Source organism: Columba livia, chromosome 4, assembly GCF_036013475.1.
Source record: "Columba livia isolate bColLiv1 breed racing homer chromosome 4, bColLiv1.pat.W.v2, whole genome shotgun sequence".
Taxonomy (NCBI): domain Eukaryota; kingdom Metazoa; phylum Chordata; class Aves; order Columbiformes; family Columbidae; genus Columba; species Columba livia.
The window spans coordinates 45,829,421-45,849,978 of record NC_088605.1 but is presented as its reverse complement, the minus strand read 5'-3'; the positions used below and the strand labels follow the sequence as shown (position 1 = coordinate 45,849,978).

General features: G+C 40.8%; 2 protein-coding genes across 2 annotated transcripts; both read right to left on the bottom strand.

The window, feature by feature from the left end:
* Window positions 1-203: 203 nt before the first annotated feature.
* FGA (fibrinogen alpha chain) lies at window positions 204-7,080 on the bottom strand. The gene is made up of 6 exons (XM_013372155.3): window positions 6,923-7,080; window positions 5,057-5,185; window positions 3,809-3,992; window positions 3,364-3,509; window positions 1,530-2,610; window positions 204-1,152 (listed from the first exon to the last, which is right to left on the bottom strand). Exons 1-6 carry the CDS (start codon window positions 6,971-6,973, stop codon window positions 443-445), a joined length of 2,301 nt encoding a protein of 766 aa, XP_013227609.2. The 5' UTR covers window positions 6,974-7,080; the 3' UTR covers window positions 204-442.
* A 5,656-nt stretch (window positions 7,081-12,736) lies between these two features.
* FGG (fibrinogen gamma chain) lies at window positions 12,737-18,875 on the bottom strand. Its single transcript, XM_005500849.4, has 10 exons — window positions 18,719-18,875; window positions 18,588-18,632; window positions 17,947-18,130; window positions 17,746-17,839; window positions 16,532-16,662; window positions 15,733-15,866; window positions 15,426-15,610; window positions 14,323-14,600; window positions 13,812-13,981; window positions 12,737-12,962 (listed from the first exon to the last, which is right to left on the bottom strand). Exons 1-10 carry the CDS (start codon window positions 18,791-18,793, stop codon window positions 12,948-12,950), a joined length of 1,311 nt encoding a protein of 436 aa, XP_005500906.1. The 5' UTR covers window positions 18,794-18,875; the 3' UTR covers window positions 12,737-12,947.
* Window positions 18,876-20,558: the final 1,683 nt, after the last annotated feature.

The following is a 20,558-nucleotide window of genomic DNA, read 5'->3' as shown; positions in this document are numbered from 1 at the left end:
GAGGGCACAGCCCAGCAGTGTGACTGTCAAAATCAAACTTCCATGTTTCATATTAGTGGAGGCAGAAGCTTGTGGTGAACTTGCTTCTAAATTCTTCTTAAACACTCTTCAACAAAGTAAATAGTTCAAATTGTAAATATTCTGATCTTTGGTCAAGGCATGAGCTGCCAAAAACATAGACATAGACAGAGACAAAGACATAGTCAAAGAGGTATACAAAGTTTATATAAAAAGGGTTTCAAAATCAATATTTCTTTGAAAAGGCTTGTCAGTTATAAATAATATGAAAAAACTGTTTTTTTAATAATTATTCAGTGTTTATTTTTAAGCCACAGATGTGTCCAGTTGCCTTCAGATTCACAGGTTAATGGTACATCATGCACATATATGAAAAACAATTTTCAACTGGTAGTTGTAAGATATATATTAAAAGCCTGTCTCTCTACAGTGTTTCTATGGGCCTGATTTTCATTCTTACAATTTTGAGGGAATAGTCAGAGGCTCTAAATGGCAGCCAGACCACGCCATTTTCGATCTCATAAGGAACGTTGTACCTGGGGTCATAGTGGCCCCCCAGGTAGTAAATTCCATTGAGGTTGGCTGCCTGGCAGCTGTTGTACCACCAGCCACCCCCGTACACCTCCGCACAGCTCTCCTCCCAGTGGTCCTGGTCCTGGTCAAAGGTGCTGAACCTCATCTGGGCATGGGACGTGTATTCGGAGCCCTCCTCCAGCCAGCCAGTGATCAGCGCGTCCCCGGCGGTCCCTTCGTAGGAGGACACGGCAAGGGCGTACCCTTCTTCTTCAGACCCTACCTGTATGATATACTCTGCATACACAGCGTTTCCATCCCAGTCCTCTAACTCTATCCGGAGGAGAGTGTCGTTCTGAGTCAGCAAGTGTATGTTCTCATTGCCCAGCCAGAACTCTCCTCGCCCTCTGCCATCCACGCTGCCGAAACCTCTCTTGTAGTCTTGCCAGGTCCGGTTAAAATTCACTGATCCATCCATTCTCTGTTGGATCAATAGCCATCCTCCCAGAGTGGTGTCTTGGTCGCAATAAACTGACAAAACCTTATTGGATCCCGCTGGCTTGATTTTGAAAATGCCACTTTTGGCACCAGAAGTGTGTTTCTGGCGGATATCATCACAGTCTAAAAAAAAAAGTTGAGCTGGTTTGACAGGAGTTATCAGCAAAATTTAATAAAAAGTTCAGAGGAATCCAAGTACCCATAGCTCTGATGAAAATTGTTAAACATGTCTTGGACTACACTAGGTAAAATGACAGGCAACATTAAAAATAATTCAGAAAAGAAAAATTTACAGACTTCTTAATATGTGAATTGTCTATGTAATACCAAGTATTAATGAACTATTTTCTTTTTTTGTTTTTGAGGTGGCAACAAACAGACACAGTGCTTGCATCTTATCATCACACTATTGTACTGCAGTATCTAAAACCAATGTCAGTTTAGTTATGATGGAGTTTGGCTCCACTACCTCAATAACTACTTCTGTGATGCCTGTGTACCTTTCCCAGTGTTGGGTGTCCTTTGCTTCACTCCTGACGGTCTGAAGCTGCGTGCCTGAAAGTCTGGGATATCCTCTGCACTCTCATCGTGTTGCACCCCACCTAGCTGCTCAGTTATTTCACGGGTCTTTAGTGATTTGGTTTCGAAAGTAGAGCCTCCCTTGTTGAAACTAGAAGAGGCGCTGGTCACTACAGTCTTGGAGTGACTTGCACTGCCAGATGGGAATCCAGAAGGCTGAAGGTGAAGTCCTCCAAAGTCATCTTCTTCGTCCTCTCTTAAGTCTGTAAATTTGCCTTTCCCCTCATAAGTCCCTGAATGAGTGGATACTCCAGTACCTAAGTGGCTACTGCCTGTGCCAGTTAGGTGGCTGCTAGTTGAAATGCTGCTAGATCCACCAAAGGGTCTACCAGCAGTGGATGGAGAGTCAGGGCTAAAAAATGAGTCTAGCTCAGGAAATAACTTCTCTAGCTTGTGCAAGTCACCTGTCCCACCAACATGGTACGTGGTCCCTTCCCCTCCAACATTTCCTGCTCCTTGTAAAAAGGAGCAGTCTAAGCCATCAGAAGAAACCATCTTTTCAACTACTTCTTCTCTAGGGCCATCAGGGCCAGTGACAATTTTTTTGGTGGTAGTTTTGGTGCATCTACGAACAGTGGAGGAGGTTTTGCCTCCCAGACTAAGGGTTTCTCTCTCATGAATAGGAGTAACTAATTTGCTGGTGTGTGAATGTCCATCCCCCCTCGATTCTGACACGTGATACAAGCTGTCGCCTCGGGAAGGGTTTATGTCTGTTTCTGATCTTTCTAATACTGCTTGCATCTGCCTGATGTTATTAATAATGTTCAAAGCTTGCATTTCTGGCAGAGGCTTATGCTTAAAATGCTCAGGAACATTTGAGTCCTTAAGTGGCCTCATTTTCAGTGTGCTCAAGGTGGTTGTTTGAAGCTCTGGGTGCAAGTTGATTGAGTTGGCTTGGGTAAGCTGCTTCTGGATGTTGTCGTAACTTTCTTTGTCCACCTGGTAATCAAAACTTCTGGCACAGCTTCCTTTGCAAGCTCGCAGCTTAATATCAATGTCCACCTACATAAACAGAGAGAAATAATTTAGTTAGGGAGCTTTCCTGACCTTCTCAAGCAAGTGTATCCTTTAACTGAACTGGGGAAAGGTGGGTGCTGCCCTGGTACTTCCCACCTACAGCTGAGCTTTTCCAAAGCTCAGTTTTGAAATCAACTCTGGTTTTAATTCCACTGTAAATATGACATGTGCAATAGCACTGTGCATGAGCTCCATGGAGAAGTACATTGTAGCATGTTCCCAAGATCTGCTCCCTTTATTCTCGAGGCATAGGAGTGTCTTCCTGTTTTTGGAGGAAGTGCTGCAGAGCTGGGCACATTCCCTGGGGATTGGGACAGAAACAGGTTCTCCAAGGAGAGGGGAAGACACCGGACCTGGCCCAGAGCCTGTCATGGCCCTGGTGTGAGGTCTGCCATCCTGGGGGTACCACTGCTTTCCCCAATGATCCAAAAACCAGATCTCTAATCCAAGGATCAAAATGGGCTTTTGAGCAAACCTGCTGCTTGTGGCAGGACTTCTGCTTGCATTACCATCAGAAGAACTGGCTGCAACCCAGGAACATGGGCTCTAATGCCAGCACTGGCTGTGGGCTGCACAGAAATCAACTCATTTGAGGATTTGCCTCCGCAGGTTAGATCCTGTCAGAGTGCCATCATGTTATCTTCCAGAGGGAGCACTGTTTGCCATGTATGATATAATGGACAGACCCTCTTTCTGTAGCTAAGCTCTGAAAGAATTGAAATTACGTAGATAACCTACCTCCAAGCGCTTCATCTCCGCCACCTGTTCCTGAATGCTGCTCTGCAGAGCTTTAATTCTGTTTACTTGAGTGACAACTCTCTGCTTTAATGTCACAATTCTCCGCCGCAGTTCTCCTGACACGTGACCATAGTTCTCATCAATCTCTGAAACAGAAATGCATCAGAGTTACCTATGCGTGTGTGATTTTCTTTCCTAAAAGAGTAGCATATTTTAAAATATGTAATTAAAACATGTAATTAAGAACATATTTCTCGTAGTACTGGCCAGGTAAAAATTACACTAGTTTTCACTAGTTAGCAGTTAAGAGTCTTGTTAAGAGAATGTTTAGTCAGGTCTTGATAATAAGGTCCAGTGCAGCATATGTTTTCACTGCATATTGCTTATGCACCAAAAAAAAAAGTCATTCAGCAGCGGATAAGAAAACTGGGTGCAAGATACTCACCCTGAGCACTGTCCAGGTTTGGTTTTAGTACATTTATGGTTTCCACAATTACCCGATTGGATTTTTTATAGTTGTTTTGATTTTCTGCAAGCAACTTCTTTATTTTGTCTATTCTTTGACTATAATCTTGGTCTGTTTCATCAATCAGCCCTTGCATTCTGCAGCCTGATGGACATTTTATACCCTAAGATTGGAAGAGGGAAATAATTGAGTTAAAATCTTCATGAGTAAGCCTTTATTAAACATTATGTTTGCAGACTTTTGGCCAACACTGAAAACTCATGAAAAAAAAATAAGGCAAGATTCTGCTCCTTGTCTCCAGATGTCCTGTCCTGTTCATCCAAAAATTTCATCAAGGACTTGTGTGATTTAGAACAAGCCACCTGGGAGCTGATCTCTTACCTCCTACGCCTCTGATACTGGTGTGATGTCAGTCAAGTGCATCCCTCAGAAACCTGCCATAAAGGGAGGATCAAGCAAACCCTTAATGTTCCCTCTCCTCTGTTCCACAGGGTTGAAATTATATATATATGTGTGTGTAAGCATATATATATTTCCCAAAGGGCTGCTGTAAGGAGAAGTTTATTGTCCAGTTTGAGCAATGATGTCAGAGGCAAACTTATTTAAGCAAAATTTTCCCCAGAAAAGCTTAATATTATTACAGAATAAAGCTCTTTGCCAATATTTCATTGAATAAATGTAGTATACAGGTGGGCTGAGATGCAAGAGGCAAGAGAGACAAGTTAAGTTCATACACAAACACATTCAGTCAATCATTATTAATCTTTTACTGAATATTTTGTCAGACTTCCTAAACAGTAACTAGTGAAGTGTAAGTTATTTCTAGCTATTTCTTTTCTTTGTCACACATCTTTCTTGCCAGTGCTTTTCTTTTACCAACTCCAAAAGGGTAATTTCCAAGATTCTGAAAAGAAATCCTTCTTATTTTTTCTGAGGAATAGCATTATTTTTTTTCTTTTTTCTTTTTTTTTCCCCTCCCAATTTACTTTCTCTTCCGATTCTGCGCCCCTGTGAAGCTCTCCCTCTTTTTTTCTCATCATTTTTTCTTTCCTTTTTTCCCACAGGAGATCTCACCAGGCTGCCTTGACATGAAGCGTTACCTGTCCTCTCTCAGACCTAAAGCCCAATCCCATGCTGGCTGCACAGCACCCACCATGGTGGTCCACCTGAGGTCCATGAGCACCCTCCTGATGGGCACTGCTTTCCCCCCCAGAGGTCACTGCTCACCCAGTCATCATCCGCACAGAAGGGCCAATTCTTCTCATACTGGCAGGTGGACTGGGACATGTGCTCCACAATCCTGGGACCACGCACTCCTGCACCCTCCTTTTCAAAGGTGGTCTCTCCATCTTGTGCCTGCCAGGAGAAAAAGGGAGGAAAGCAAAACAGAGATTAACTAAATAGCTGCCAAGAGAACAGAAACATAACTGTGATGTCCTCACTCTATGGCGTAGCTGATGTGTGGAAATTACAGCCATCTGGAAAGCATCACACTGAACAGTGCAAGGATTTAATTCCTGACATTCCTTGTAAGATATGATTTTGTTTGTTTTGTTGGAATAAAGCTTTTCATCTTTTAAAATTAATGCTGTTATGTGGGGAGCCGGTGACACTCAGGATATAGGATGATAATATAATTCCACAGAAATCTTGTGTTCTGTGTGTAAATATAAAATTAACTTGAAATTAGATTGCAAAAGGATAAGTTAAAACAATGCTTAAAAAAAAAACATGTTCTATTTCCATTTGCTGCAATACTACTAAATTTCTATTTTCATTCTACCACCTTCAGTCTGCACAAAACTGGCTTAAAGATATATATTAAGAAAGTGCTCCCATTAGTGTTTCTGATTTTAATCACAGTTGTTAATTGTAAGCTTGCAGCACTGTTTTGCCTGGCATAAAAAGCAAGACAGCTAATAGCATTGTAATAAAATTAATCATGTCAGTGATGGGTGGATATACTGAGATTTCCTTCAAACTTGGGAAGCAAAAGTGCATATATGCAAGCTAATTCTAAGCCAAAACACTGTAAGGTTTCCTACTGTGTTATTGCTCAGTGAAGCACTGGATTTTTTTTTTCCCCTTCTCGCTTTCTTTTTCATGAAAGAAAGCCCTGTTTTAGGGCTTGAGATGTAATTAGGTCTGACTGGACTCCTTTGCACACCTTATGTCCTTTTAAAGCAGCATAATTAATGTTTCTAAAGATTAATGATTAATTGTTATGATGATTAATGATTAATTCTGAGGCAGATTAATTCTGAATTTTCCTAATTCTAGTCTCCAGGGCCAGAACCTCGGTCCTGGGGAACTGTAATGTCATTACCAAAATCAGTTCGTTTGATTCATCCTGAGGGTCTGGCCCAAGTGCCTCTTAAAAATAACAAATAGAAACTTTACTTTTAGGTGGTCTGTGCTCTTTCAGCATTGACAGACCAATACAACTGCCTCTGTTTTGTCACATCTGCTTTCTACAATTTCTGTCATTTGTCGACACATTCACATTCCTCAGAAAAACAGTCACAAAGAGACATACAGAATCTATCATAACATTATAGCCTGAGACCTCAATGAGAAAATAGCAAGGTTATATTAGTATAGTTGAAAATTGAGTCTATCTATCTCCTTCATTATCTAAAAATTGATTCTTGTTTTTTTAATATGTATAATTGTACTGTATTTGTAGGTGGAAAACCCTGCCGAAGTGCCATCCAAAGGAGAGTAGAATTCACCTTAATAAATAGGAAAATTCCTGACTGACTGGAGCCACTAGCTTTCAGTAGGTTTGGTTTAGCAATTACAGCATCATCTATGGATCTATGCACTCCTGTTAATGTATCTGTTTTACTGCTTCTGAAGCCAGGCAGATTCAGCAAAACTAAATTAAGCAAAACTGAAGAGCTGGATACTCAAGAACTACTGATGACGGTACAGCAGTGAAGAGGCTGCAGTAAGCCAGAGCATACCTGTGTGTATTGAATTTTACGAGCTCAGTGACAGCCAAAATGTATAAATATAATGAACAAACACTAAATAAAAGCTCACTCTCCAAAACAGAAAGATATGAAAAGAATCAAATAAGCAATCTCATACCCAGGCCAAGTTGAGGCACAGCAACACACAGAGGATCTTCATTGATATCATCCTCAGGAGAATTGCGAACAGAACTCTGACTGCAAGGATGTTGTTCACCAGTCTTTTGGTGCAATTTAAACCTTGATGCGAAGTTGAGATTAATCATTATGCTCCCTTCTGTTTGGAGACAAAACATGCCAAATGTCCCCCTCCCTTAGGTGATTACACAAGGCCTCTTGCAAAAGTTCCCAATGTTATTTGCTCCAGATAAGTTTGTACAGCACTAACATGAGGGCAACATCATGTATTCCAGGAAAAAAAAATCCATCTACAGCTTAGTTTCTTGTAACTGGTTGTTCAACAAAGATGTATGCAGGACCTGGTGTGATCCAGCAATACTTACCTGCTGGAAGACACACACTCTGTGTGATAGGCATTTGTCTCACATAATCAGAGAGTTGATATCTGGAAAAGGAAGTTTGCCCTTTTCGTGTGACTGTGTTCCACTGCTGTGAAATCCACTAGCCTTGCCAAAGCAAGTACTGGTCTGAGAAAGGCTGATACAGATTATCTGTGGCCATGTGGTCATCAACCAGAATTCGTTCCTGAGGACTGCCAGGCTCAGTTTACATCCATTTTTACAGCTGGACCATACTGATGTTTTATAATGCGTAATGTGTTATACATAATGATGTCTTTTACACAAATGGTATAATTTTTTTATCAAGCAAGATTTGTTTGAAACGAATGCATAATCATGAAGACCACAGCATAGTGATACTTGAAAATGTTCCAGAAAATATGTTAAGCACAATTAAATCTTCCTAAGGAGTCATGCCTCCCTACATGTTTGTAGAAGTGGTATGGTTTGTATGTGGCAGTTGGTGATAATGTACTGCTGCTGTAAGCTCTATAACAAACCTTACTGGGAAATGTTGTACCTGTCTGTCAAACACACTTGAGAGATGCTGCTCATCTCTAAAGTCGCCACCACAGTGAGCAGGAATGAGCAATAATACCTTTACTTGATCAAATGTGGGCCTGATCAGTTGAAAGAATTAAAGATTTCTCTTGGCTTTTTAAAACTGCGTGACATTCACAAAACTCTCCGTCATCTACAGGTTACAACATGTTAAATTCTGTTTTAGAGGGACTTGTTTAAGCCTGACTCGGGCATTGTGCAATGTACTTAATTCAAAATAGCTGATTGTAGCTTTGGATCCATTCCAGCAGCCTCTCGGGTTCTCTCTTATCCTCCCCTCCTGTGCTTCTTCTCTTGTTTTCTGCCTTTAGGAGGCCTGAACACCCTCCATGTACCCCATTTCTGGCCTTGCACTTCATGCTTCTCTAAACCCTCTAAAACTTAACGGAACTTACACCCATCTCACTAACAGTGAGTCATATCCTCAGGTAGCAGAAAACGGAAGAGCTTAATAAGATGGTGCTACATTGATTTGTGCCGTTGATTAACACTTACACCCTCAGAATCTGGTTTTGCATGATGAAGGGTACGTATTATATTTATGGCCTAATGCTATCTCTGCAGAGTCTGAAACAAGATGTTTTGTCTGTTTTGATTCTCTGCAGCATGCTTTGTAAAGTCTTCTTTTGAACCCTGTGCAGTGCCAGTAATACTATGGTGCAACAAACCTCTTCTGATTTCAGTAACAAGACAGCCCAACAAACTTCAGTGACAAATGTCCAAACAGACCACATGTTACCTTTGCTCAGTTTGAAGATCTGCCAGCCATGGCTGTACTGTTTGGTTGATTAAACATCTGTAAGGCAGCTTTTGAACTCAAAGCAGATAGTAAATATCCTCACATAACGAAATCCTCAGCTGCTAATTTCAGCAGGGGCAAGACCGGTGATGCTTCCCCAATCCAAATCCTACACAGTTTTGTTTGCTATGTTGCAGCTGTTCAGTGAAATAATTATAAAAAGCTCAGAGAACAATAAAATGCTTAAAGGGGGTAAAGAAGAGAGGAAGTCTTGCAGGATTAGGATTAATTATTTTACAGAACAGAGCAATATGACCCCCAAATCTACTGGGGTCCATGAAGAATCTCCTACTCAAGCCAACAAACTCTAATTTAGCCTCCACAATAGATAAAAAACTCTGCTCAAAGGTCACGACCTTAGGCCCTCCGTGCTCAGGAACACAAGAATTGCACATACAACCTTCATACAACCTTCATGGGCTCTCCTTGTGCATACATTCATGTGCTCTGCTTTACCACAGGTTCACATGTGATGTTCCTTCAACCAAACCCCCTCCTCCTCACAGTTACCATGGATGGTGCTCCACAGGCAAGCAGTTGCCCAGGGTCGTACTGTCTTTTCATTTTACAATGGTGCTCTGCAGACCATTTAAAGTTTCAAGGATATTCCTATGGTGTTCATCACTCAGCTGCCTCAGTGGCTTGCAAACATTACTTCCCTGGGCACAACTTTTCACAGCTGCAGAAACCAGATGAGAACATTAAGTCAAAAAGTAGTTATTAATTTACAGGAACTGTTTTGGTAGTCCAAGTCTTCAGAGCACACCATACGTGCAGATCCCACTGAGAGCGGCTATAGCTCTGTGTCTGCACTGGGGCTCACGAGGAACATCCAGCAGCCAGCTCTGAGATGCCTGAGCATCTTGCCTCTGGTCCTACAGGAGCCAGGTGATGAGGGCAGGCATAGCATCTAATTCTGCAGAGTATCAACTCTAAGTAAGAGACAACTGTGCCCCACCTGGTCTTACTGCATACATTACAACCTATGCAACAACTAAAGCATCCTTCATAATTCAAATGTGATGTCACCTCAGTTCTGGCTTTTCCTAAATTGTAAGAGCTTGGTTTTGTTATCTTCTATCTCTCCAAACATTATTTTTGTAATTTAATAGGCTTTAAAAATCAAGACCAGTAAGAGTACATCAAGCAGAAGAATTTCTGTCTTTGCTGTCATGCCAAGAGAGGATGTGACAATTTGCTGGGTGATGTCCCAGGTAGAGGCTACCAATGTAAGACTGGACACGGCAGTAGCATGTGCCAGGCCTCCTGTGACACTGACGGAAAGCACAGCTCTCTGGTGACCTTCAAATGCAGAACACTTAAGCTCTGGTCTTCCCAGCAAGGCCAGAGGAACTGGAAAAAGCTGATAACTGATCACAAACATTAGGTTAGGTAAGCTAAGAGGGGTTTCCTGCTTCATGCGAAGGGGATTGCTGGGTGAAGCTGGGGTGAAGGAGGGGCTCCTCAGGACTTCCAGTTGAGGGCTGAATTAGGGCCTGACCTTCAGCCTGTAACTTTGTTTTCATGTTGCTATCATCCAGTCACTTCTCCCTGTGTTTGTTTGAAAGGCTAAAGGCTAGATAAACTTTGGATTTAACTTTAATTCATGATTGAAGGACAGAAATGCAGTTCGCTATTTCAGCTGCCCTGCTCTTGGCAGGTTGCCAGAGCAATAGTTGGGGAGTCTGGGATTAGGTCTGGTTTGTGTGCCCTAGATGTGAGCCAGCCCTAGTTTGCCCAGCACTGTCCCTGTCTCCTTTCCTACCACCAGTCTCTACCACCAGGTTCCAAGCAGTACCTTCTCCTCCTTTTACCTGCTCATTCCTGTCCCTCTTCTGGACACCTTGTCTTAGACTCCATTCTTCTTCAGCTCCAGCTCTCATTACTAGCCAGCCCCAGCATATGATCCCACATTTTCCCCATGCAGTGTCCTAGGCACTGAGGGACCCAGTAAGCCCTCCAATCTGCCCACCTTATTCACCTCATTCTACCTTTATCCCCTTCCTCATCCACTTTTTCTGACTTTGTTTGTTTGCTTGTTTTTGCTTGTTTGTTTGTGTTTGGTTGGTTGGTTTTGCTTTGGAGTGAGCATACAGAAGAGAAAGTATTTCTGTTCCCAGTTCCTCGGTTTTGTGCTACAGTGGTCTTTGGAAGAGTGACTGCAAGCACATGTATGAAAGAAAGGCAAACTTATATCCACCAAATCCTATGACAAATTTTTATAAACTTAGAGGGAGACAGGCTCACGTAAATACAGATGACTTTTACTATAGCTATGATCTGACTGTCATGTACAATAAAGTCTCATGTAGAAAAGAGAAATATGACTTTTCAGTGTACGAAATTGGGGCATTAAGTCAAATTGCAACATATTTGCTTGCAAAAAATAATACCAGGAGTATTATTAACTCCCTAAGAGTCAGAAGAAACAGGAGATCTTTTCAGGCCCCTTTGATAGAGGTTTGGAAACAGTAGAAAGGACCTCCAAAAGATATGAGTTTTGCCAGTGTTCTTTCAGAGCCCAGAGAATATAACTGTAGGCTGGGATCCCGTAGACTCCTTGATGAATTCTGGCATAGGACTCCTCTGAAAGATCAAGATTATTGGGTTCAATAGCTCTGACCTTCCTGACCACTGGAGCAGATGGTTCCCTCCAAAGAGGTTGAAATTATTTGTGAAAACTAGGACACCAATAAATCAACTGTAAGAATAAGCCAATCTTAGTTCTGGAGAGCAACCCATAAAATGCTTTGCCTAGTGATGAATTGGGTGTCAAAGCTGGTGGTGAGCCACGCAACATGACTGGTTGCATGGGTGAAACAGAGCTGTGCAAATATAGTGGTTCAGTGGTGTGGAGAGGTTGTCCTTCATCCCAAACAGTTGTTAACCTCACACTGGCCCTAGGCTTATGATGGCTTCTTCTCACCTGCTCCTGAGAAGCCTCTCTTCCTCTTAGATTTTGGCCCAAGGGTAGAACTTGAACTAAGTCAAAACAACCTGAGTAACAATGACAGGGGTACAGCAGCTTATGCTGTGGAGGCTCAGACCCAAGGAAAGAGACCCAGCAGCAGCCTCGCTAGAGACCTGGGCACCAAAACTGGAGAAGTGTTGAGGTAGCATATACCGCATTTAAGATCTGTCTTACTAGTGTAATGTCTCCCTGTCTTTAAAATAAAGCATTTGAATGTGCTATTCAGAAATATCAGGTGAACTTCTGGCCTCTCACTAGTAACTAAAAATAAGAACCAGGGTACACTTTGTATTTCACTTCTTTATATACTAACTTGAGATAGAGTGTATTATTTGTTGAGAAATTTATCCACAAACCTAATTTGTTTTGCTAATGCACCCCTCAAATGCACTCATCAAATATTCTGAGTACATTCAGACAGCATCGCAAACTCTTTGCTCTTCTTGATCTGTGCTGTGAGTTTGCTCATGTGGGTCACACGGAAAATTACTACCAGATCTAGAAAAAGAAAATTCAAGTAAAATACAATGAATTTCTGCTGCAAATTTTATCATTTTTTGGTCTCATAATGACACTAGATACATTACATTAATTTTATATACTTAGGAACAAAGAAGGGGTATTCAGGAGTAATGATTGTACAGTGTAATACTATGCGCTATATAGCAAATGAAACTTTTATTTTGAGAAACCTGTTGATATGTATGCTTTGGAGTAAAACATTTGTTCTTGGTCATTGATAGGATACTTCCTAACACATCCTGATTGAAAATGTATTCATTATTTCACGGTAAGGTCAGTTAAGTAGCCTTCAGCAGTAAACCAGGCCTCTTTCAAGTTGGTGTGTACTTTGGTCCATGTCACGTATCAATTTCATCGGAAAACAGAATGAAAACTTTTGGTAGCAAGCCATATTTTATGGAGAAATAGTTCTAACACTCGCCTCTAAACAAAGAGCAGAAACTACTGGCCTGCAACGCAGGAATGACTGAATTGTACAGGTTTGATCAGAGTAACCTTCCAAGCATCATAAAGTTTGCTTTGTTTGGCCAACAGCTGAGCACAGATAACAAGTTCAGATTTTTTGTAGTAATCAAAAATTTATTGAGAATTTGTACAGAAAATAATAACCATGTACAGAGTTAAGCACTGCTCAGGGAAGAGTCTTGGGCATTTTCCAGTCAACAGTGTTTTACAGTAAAACTGAACTGTGTAATGTCAGGTAAGTTCAGTGTCTAAGATACAAGATATTTGTTTCCCTGGTCAGACCAGTCTTTGTGAAACTGCCCCTTTACGAATCTCCAACCTAAAACAGAAAAAAAAAAAAAAAAAGAAAAGAGTGCATTTTAATATTATTCTAAAGAAAGAAGTACATAAGGCTATGATGACATGTTGATAGTGTTAAAACACAGTTATACTAGTTGGAAATTAAAAATGTAACACTTAAAAATACATGAAGACAAGGGATTATTTCTGATCACAAGACTATCCATTTATCTATCTGTTAAAAGAAATAGTAAAATGGAAGGTATATTAAAATCGAAGTACAAATATTTCTGTGACAAAATGGTAAACTGTATGGGGATATAGCAGAAGATTTGGCGAGGAGGTTAGTTAAATGTAAATACGCTCAAGTGACTTGCACCTGTCTGTAGAAAAAGCACATACATCACACTAATTGTTTTACGGGCCTTGTGTGCTTGATGAGTAGAACCTCTGCGTTAGACAACATAGGCCTGTGAGAAACCCTAGGCACCTTATCACTATGTCTGAGATTCCTGCTTTGTTGTGACAAAGAGCGGGAGGCTGCACCTGCCTGAAGCCTTGAAATACAGGCGAGTTCAGCAGGCCCAGTGATCTTCCAGCAGGGCTGAACTGGCCAGCGCCTGCGTCCCCGCTTGTGTCACCTCTGCCTGGGAGCTCAGGTGTGGCTTCGGAGATCCCCCAGCAGAGAGTTAACTAAAATAAAACTTGCTCTTTGCAAATGCATTCATGGCCTCTGGCTCTTCTTGCGACGTGCCTGCGTGTGTGTACACATAAACAAAGCCAACTTCTCTAAGACACGGTGTCCTATTCAGTTGCCCATGCTCAGTGTTTGAAACAATACCTATGTTCTTTTGTAATTTTAAACATCTCCCCAGCCCTGTGGTCGAACCTGTTTGGTGTTGCCTAAGTTGTGCTGCTGTCCATCTACTGACAGTCTGTTGAATGGGATGATTTTCATTGCTGTTTTCTTCATGGAGTACCACCGGTCACGCCAGGTTGCCCAGATAATGCCATTGTCATATCCAGATGGACCAACATCTTGCGATGTGTACACACCACCTAAAAAACATAGGTTAGAGCAAAACAGTTGCTTTCAAAAACGGTTGATCTGTCTATATGTTTTCCTGGTACTAACGCCTCCATAGCATCCCTGAGCATGCTAACAGGCCTTGCTCACTGCCTTTCTCCCCCCAGTTTGCTTCTCTCAGGACTAGTTCTCCCACTTTGGGCTGGAGAGCAGCTGTAAGTTCCTATTGCTGGTGTTAACATCTATTGCAAAGAATGCGCTATGCCAGCTTCAAGAAAACCAGAGAGTAAAACATACTTAATGGAACTGACCTATTTTTCTTTGTCACTGAAATGTGGTGTCCTGGGTCATAGGTATTTAGAAGGTACTTTACCTATATAGTATTTTCCATTGAGGTGGCCAGCATGACATCTATTCATCCACCATCCAGATCCATCTTGCTCAGCACAGTTGCCAGCAAAGTTATCATTGTCATTATCATAGGTACTGAACCGCATGCCATTATGATAGGTAAAGGATTTGTCGCTTGGATCATCTCCAAAATGAAAGCCATCAAAGGCATCCCCGGCTTCACCACCAATAAAGTAGGCATAAGTCAGCCGATACTTGTCTTCTTCACTTCCCACTTTGAATACAGCATAGTCAGCAGTACTGTTAACAAAGGAGAATGGTGAATATCAGCATGCTGCATTCCCAGTACATGTGCAAATGAGAAACACATAGGTGTTAGAACTGCAGAAAAAGGCATTTATGGCATCCTAGCATTTGAAAAGGAATTGGTTTTGCATGATTGTGTGCCTCAGTTCAATGACACACATTGACCAGCATTTGTGTTCCAGTGTCAGATGTTTTCTGACTACTACTCTTCAGTGATGTATGAAAGATCTACATTATATAAACATGCACATGTATGTATCTCCCACATTCATAATAGTTGGGCTTACTTAGATCATGAGGAAATTCTTGGTGGAAGGAAGAAGTGGATGTCTCAAGAAATAGCAAAGCTGGTAAACCTTCCTGGAGAATGGAATATAGAATAGAATAGAATAGAATAGAATAGAATAGAATAGAATAGAATAGAATAGAATAGAATAGAATAGAATAGAATAGAATAGAATAGAATAGAATAGAGTAGAATAGAATAGAATAGAATAGTTCAGTTGGAAGGGACCTAAAACAATCATGTAGTCAATAAGATGCATAAGATGTGAAGAATCTTGAATAGAAGAAACAAATTCCTTCTGCCAACTAAACTAGGGTTGCCAGCATGTGGCCTTCAGACATGCATGTGTATCTCGCAACAAGTCACACAGGGTGACTGCTGTCATAGCTTTGAGGTCAGGAGCCAAAACAGTGTCCTATTCATGTTAGCAGGTCTAAGAGGTCATCATTTTTTCAGAGAGCTGTACAAACTGATGCAGCAGTAGAAGCAGTAGGTTTTAAGCTGTCATTTTCAGGAGCATCACAAGCAAATACCTTTTTTTGCCACTCCAGTCCTCCAGTTCTATTCGTAAGGTGTATGGCAGAGTGGACTGTGTAGTTATTAAATGAATCTTTTCATTGCCCAGCCAGAACTCAGTGGTGTCATCTGGAGAGAGATGTCCAAATCCTTCCTTGTACTGAACCCAGTTTTTCTTGAAGTCCTCACTCCCATCCAGTCTCTGGGGAAAACAAAAAAAACCCAAAAACCTAAATCAAAAAAAGATATGTATCTTATGTAGGTAAATAAAAACTGTACTGATGCAGTAAGCTTGCTCATGGTAATAACACATAAGTGTCATACCCTCTGTAATACAGTCCAGCCGTTGCCATATGAGTCAATCTCACAGTAGACTAGGAATGACTGCTTGGCTTTTTGAGGCTTGATAAAGTAAAGACCACTTTTTCTGGCTCCTTTATTTGCAATGTCTTGACAATCTGAAGTAAAGATATTAAAAAGATTGTTATTAATCTAGGTACAGTTCTACCCTCACATTTATTTGATATTGTAACTTTTTCAGTGCAAGAAATACAATTCATCTAAACATCCTTGTTGCACAGTTAGCTATTTACTCCACATACTTTAATGTAATTGCCATAAAAATCCTACTAAAGGTCAAAGGACTTATGTAACATGAGGAGGAATTTACTCTCATGTAGAGTTTTAGCAACCGAAATGTAAAATATAATAGTTGCATTAATATCTACATCAACAAAAACGGCACTTTTGAAGCTAATGGAATAATAACATGTTTTTCAGATGGTTCAGTAGAAATGTGATAAGGAGTTATCTTCTGTTTGTCCTAAATCCATGGAAACTCTACTCATGTCCCTCATGTTTAGCATACGTTTTGGGATAATCATATGTTGGACAAAAAAGTCAATGGAACAAGCAATACCTCTGTTCCACTTGAATACCCTGTTTGTAGAGCTTCTACCCAACACCTATATTGATTCAAGCCCTGGTTTCATAACATGCAATCTTATATACCTCTGCAGAAGTCTATGGCCCATAAGATTACAAATAACTCATCGCTGTGATGCCAGCTGGTGATACTTGTAACGGGATTAACCCTCCACCACACAAGAAGCATTTTGCACACCTCTTCCTGTTGTCTCCTGTATTTCAGCCGTGTCTCTGCATGGCTCCTGACAGTGTGACTCAAGCTGGGCAATCTTCTCTTTCAGCTGTATGATCCTGTTGCTGTTCAATATATGTGTATCTGTCAACTGTCTGGACAGAGAGACATAAGAATGGCTTGTTGTTTCAGCTGTTTCTGAATACGTAACACACATTTCCCTGCATACGTGCCCCACCAGTGTAGCATGCTGCTACATGCACCCCTCTAACAGGAAGTGCCTCTGTTAGTATCAATATTTAAAGCTGAGGAAACTATACGAAGTAGGAAAGCACATGCTTAACCTTATGCAAAATGTAATCTTCTGCAAAACTTGACTCTAGTCAGCAAAACTCAAACCAGTAATTAATGTATGAATATCTCTATGTACGCCTTCCTATGTAACCTCATCTAGGTGTTCCTGCTCCAGCAGGGGGATTGGACTAGATGATCTCTCAAGGTCCCTTCCAATCCCTAACATTCTGTGATTCTGTTAAACTTTTCCTCTGTTCTCCTGAAGCAAATGATAAATTATTCCTCTTTAATTATGGATGCATTTGTGAAACATAAATGCTGCAAATAAACTGCTGCAAGTGTCAGAATGCATAAATCATCTTTGACATAATGTTATACAAGTGGAGATTTTTGTACATTCCGGTCATAAAACATATCCTTAAGATTTAGAAAAGTTAATGATGTTTTCAGTTGTATTTTCAGTGTCAACTTACAAAAGACTACCCCTGAGTTTATATTACTTATGATTTATATCAATGTAACTGAGCTGATTTTCATGGATATATGCAGCTAAACTAGACAGAGTGAATGATTGTACAAATATTGCACACACTCTGCATTGCAGCACAAACTCATATCAATAAAATCTCCAAAGGTCGAGAAAAAAATTTTAGAAGTAGCTGGCACAGCAAAAGAAACATAAATAAAAATATTGTCATGCTTCCTGACATTCTTATCTTGCACTTCTTGAATAATTAATGACTTATTCAGATGAGCAGAGAATGCAATATCAGATCCTCATGATCCTTCTGTGTCTTGCTAGGCAGCTGCTAAGGACAGTGTGGGCACAATGGTCCACATGAGCACAAAAAACCTTTCTGAGGGAGCCTTAGCTGCACTTAATAAAAGGACAGAAAGAAAATTATTTGGATTGCCAAGTGGTATAAAAGGTGGAAGATACGTACTGTATAGTATTTTCATGAGACAAAATAGTGTTTTCATATCTGATAATTTCTTCAATTATTTTCCTGGACTTTTGAGTCAAGCCATCAATTGAATCTGTAAAACAGACAAAGGTGTAAAATTATTGCAATCAGGCAAATTAAAACCCAATAAAACTACATAAACTACATTTTTCAGTTGTGTAGTTATCATTATATTCTCACTTGGTAGTGTCTGCTTCTCTGGAGGATAGAGGCTTTGGATGTGTTGAATCACATGTTCTACTGTTCCCGTGGAGTTAGTAATTTGCTGCAAAATTCTCTCCATTTCCTGCAGTTCATTATCCATAGTGAGATGGTATTTATTAAAGAAATCGGCAATGCCACAGGTCGTTGGGCAGTAGCTACCCTAAAGAGGAAAGAATAAAAATTGGCAATGTCTCAGGAGAAAAAAAAACAGGAGAGCAGAATATATGGGCAGGGGAACTTTCAGTCACTGCTTATACAAATAACTGTGGATAAAAGGGGGAGATGTTTGCCATTTTTGTCTGCTGTATTTGAATGTACAGAGTCAGTTTAGTTTCACACTGTGTGCACATACACACATATAGCATGAAAAGCATGCATGCTGTTACTTCTAGTGTCTTCTGGATATCTGCTTTTGTCAACAGTGCAGCCTTCCCTGCATTTTTACCAAGCATACATCTCTATTAACAGATAACACGTTTAAGCACAGTGCATTTAGTACATATAGAAAATAACAATGAAGTTCAAATAAAGCTACAAGTGATAATGGTAGTTAATAATCAGCATAGGAAAGCTTTAATCAAGCTCTTAAGATAAAAGAAAATTGTTCAGCTACTTACAAATCGTTCATCTAATATGCAGCAGTTTTCTCTGGTAGCAATGTACTGAAGAGAAGAAAGAAGACCATTTTCAGTTAACTTTCTCTAACAGCATTTTCTGTGCTGATGCATTTTCTAGCACTGTCACTTACCGCCATGCTGGTGGAAAAGAGGAGGGAGAGGAGAGACCCCAGAGGAGCCCAGCTCTGTAACCTCAGCACCATCATGTCTGCCCCACCAGGCGCTGCCGACTGCCGGGTGCGAGTCCTGCAGTCAGCAGCCGAAAATGTTCAGCCCAGCACAGGGCAGCTCCAGTTTAAGGGAGCAGGCTGGAGCTGGGGGCGGGCAGCGGGAGGTGGCGGGAAGAGGTGGAGTAGGGGCTTGAGGTGGATTCCCAGAATTTGCACTCATCTCTTACTCCTCCCATTTTCAGAACCTGCTTCCCACTTATCTGCTTGATCTCTGCTCCAGCCAGAAGGTCTTGGAGAAAGCAGGAAGGTGAGACAAGGCATGGAGATGCTACTTCTAGGAACACTAGTGTAAGAAAATTCATACATGGCTTCAGGATGGGGCTGGCAGAAGTTTCACTCAAACAGCACATGGAAAAGCCAAAGTAACTGTCTGAATTACATGTAACAATTACCAATAGCCCAACAATAAATAAGAATATCCTCTTTTCATCTGGTCACATCTGGTCAATCAGAAGGTTTCCCACCAAGACACATATGGCCAGAAGCAAATCTGAGCATTTATGATGCTAGAAATCAAATTTGTGGGACACTTATGTGAGGCTGAAGTACTGTTCATGGGAGAGTCAGCTTTCCAGGAAGTGTACTGATGACCAGTGAGGCAGCTGCCAGGCTGCCAAAAGTCCTTTCCAAAGGATGACCAATGCTAGAAGTTTACCCTTCCAAATCTGGCATTAATTACCTTCAAGAGTCATGTGCAGAACGTGCTTCTGTTGTCCTTACTGATACCAATAGCACATGGCTCTACATGTTACATGGTTAACTCAGTTTCCTAAAGAGTGAAAATAAAGTAAATAAAACTGGGTAAAAGTCTACCTGCTCTTGTGTTTTCTACTGTTGCTTCATTAATGCTATTAACATGGACTCAGGAATCTACTACTGAATCTCCTTGCCAAGCTGCTCACACGTTGCTTGAGATTACTTTGCTCCTTCACTGGTTGCACGTCACAACACAGGGTCCAGAGGATCGTGGAGGTACAATTTCAGTGGCCGTGCACCACCAGGATTCCCTTAGATATGACTATACAGCATGAGTAGGTTGCTGGTATGAACTTTGTAAAATAACTGGCCCAGTTTCAACTACAGCTGTATGCTCAAGAGCGCATATGAGCACGTATTGCTCATGGCACAGTAGGTGAACGACACAACACAATCTAAGTATCCCTTATCCTTCAACGGGATAAAGAACACTCCCTTCCCTTTTGTCACTAACAGTAGTACATATAGGCTTGAAACTCTGTTGGAAGAATATTTGGTAACAAAATATGGAAAAATTTGGCTTGTGTTCCTAGGCAAGAATTTCAGAATGTCACAATAGATGACAACAGTCAACACTGGCAAAAATAGCTTAGTTAATCTTGACAGAAAAAGCCTAACATTTTAGAAATAAAACATGAGAATGGCTGTAATGAAATAATTCCAATGCATACATAGAATTTCATTGTTCTAGTTAACTGGCTAGTTTTGTGGGTAAAACAAACAGATCATTATGCCTACAAATGGATTAGGAATAGGAAAACTGAATTTTCAGCAAGATGCATGTGTTAGACAAAATTATCACTGTATAGATTTATATTCATGAAGCAATTGATACTAAACATTGCTTTAATTATTAGAAATACCTGTACACTGCACTTGTAAGTGTTACCTAATTGTACTTCTGGTTGCAATCTCTTGTACTTCTTAGCAATTGATGTATTTACATCTCAGGAAATTTTTGTTTGCTTTACTGATTACATGGTCA

Bases quoted from the DNA above. Each gene is read 5' to 3' on its own strand.
- FGA (XM_013372155.3), bottom strand. From the start codon at position 6,973: ATGATATCAATGAAGATCCTCTGTGTGTTGCTGTGCCTCAACTTGGCC. The intron at 3,993-5,056 runs GTGAGCAGTGAC...TTCCAATCTTAG, and splicing joins TCTGTGCGGATGATGACTGG to GGTATAAAATGTCCATCAGG. The intron at 2,611-3,363 runs GTAGGTTATCTA...CTGTTTATGTAG, and splicing joins CGGAGATGAAGCGCTTGGAG to GTGGACATTGATATTAAGCT.
- FGG (XM_005500849.4), bottom strand. From the start codon at position 18,793: ATGATGGTGCTGAGGTTACAGAGCTGGGCTCCTCTGGGGTCTCTCCTC. The intron at 17,840-17,946 runs GTGAGAATATAA...TCTGTTTTACAG, and splicing joins AGAGAAGCAGACACTACCAA to ATTCAATTGATGGCTTGACT. The intron at 16,663-17,745 runs GTACGTATCTTC...CTCTCTGTCCAG, and splicing joins TCTCATGAAAATACTATACA to ACAGTTGACAGATACACATA.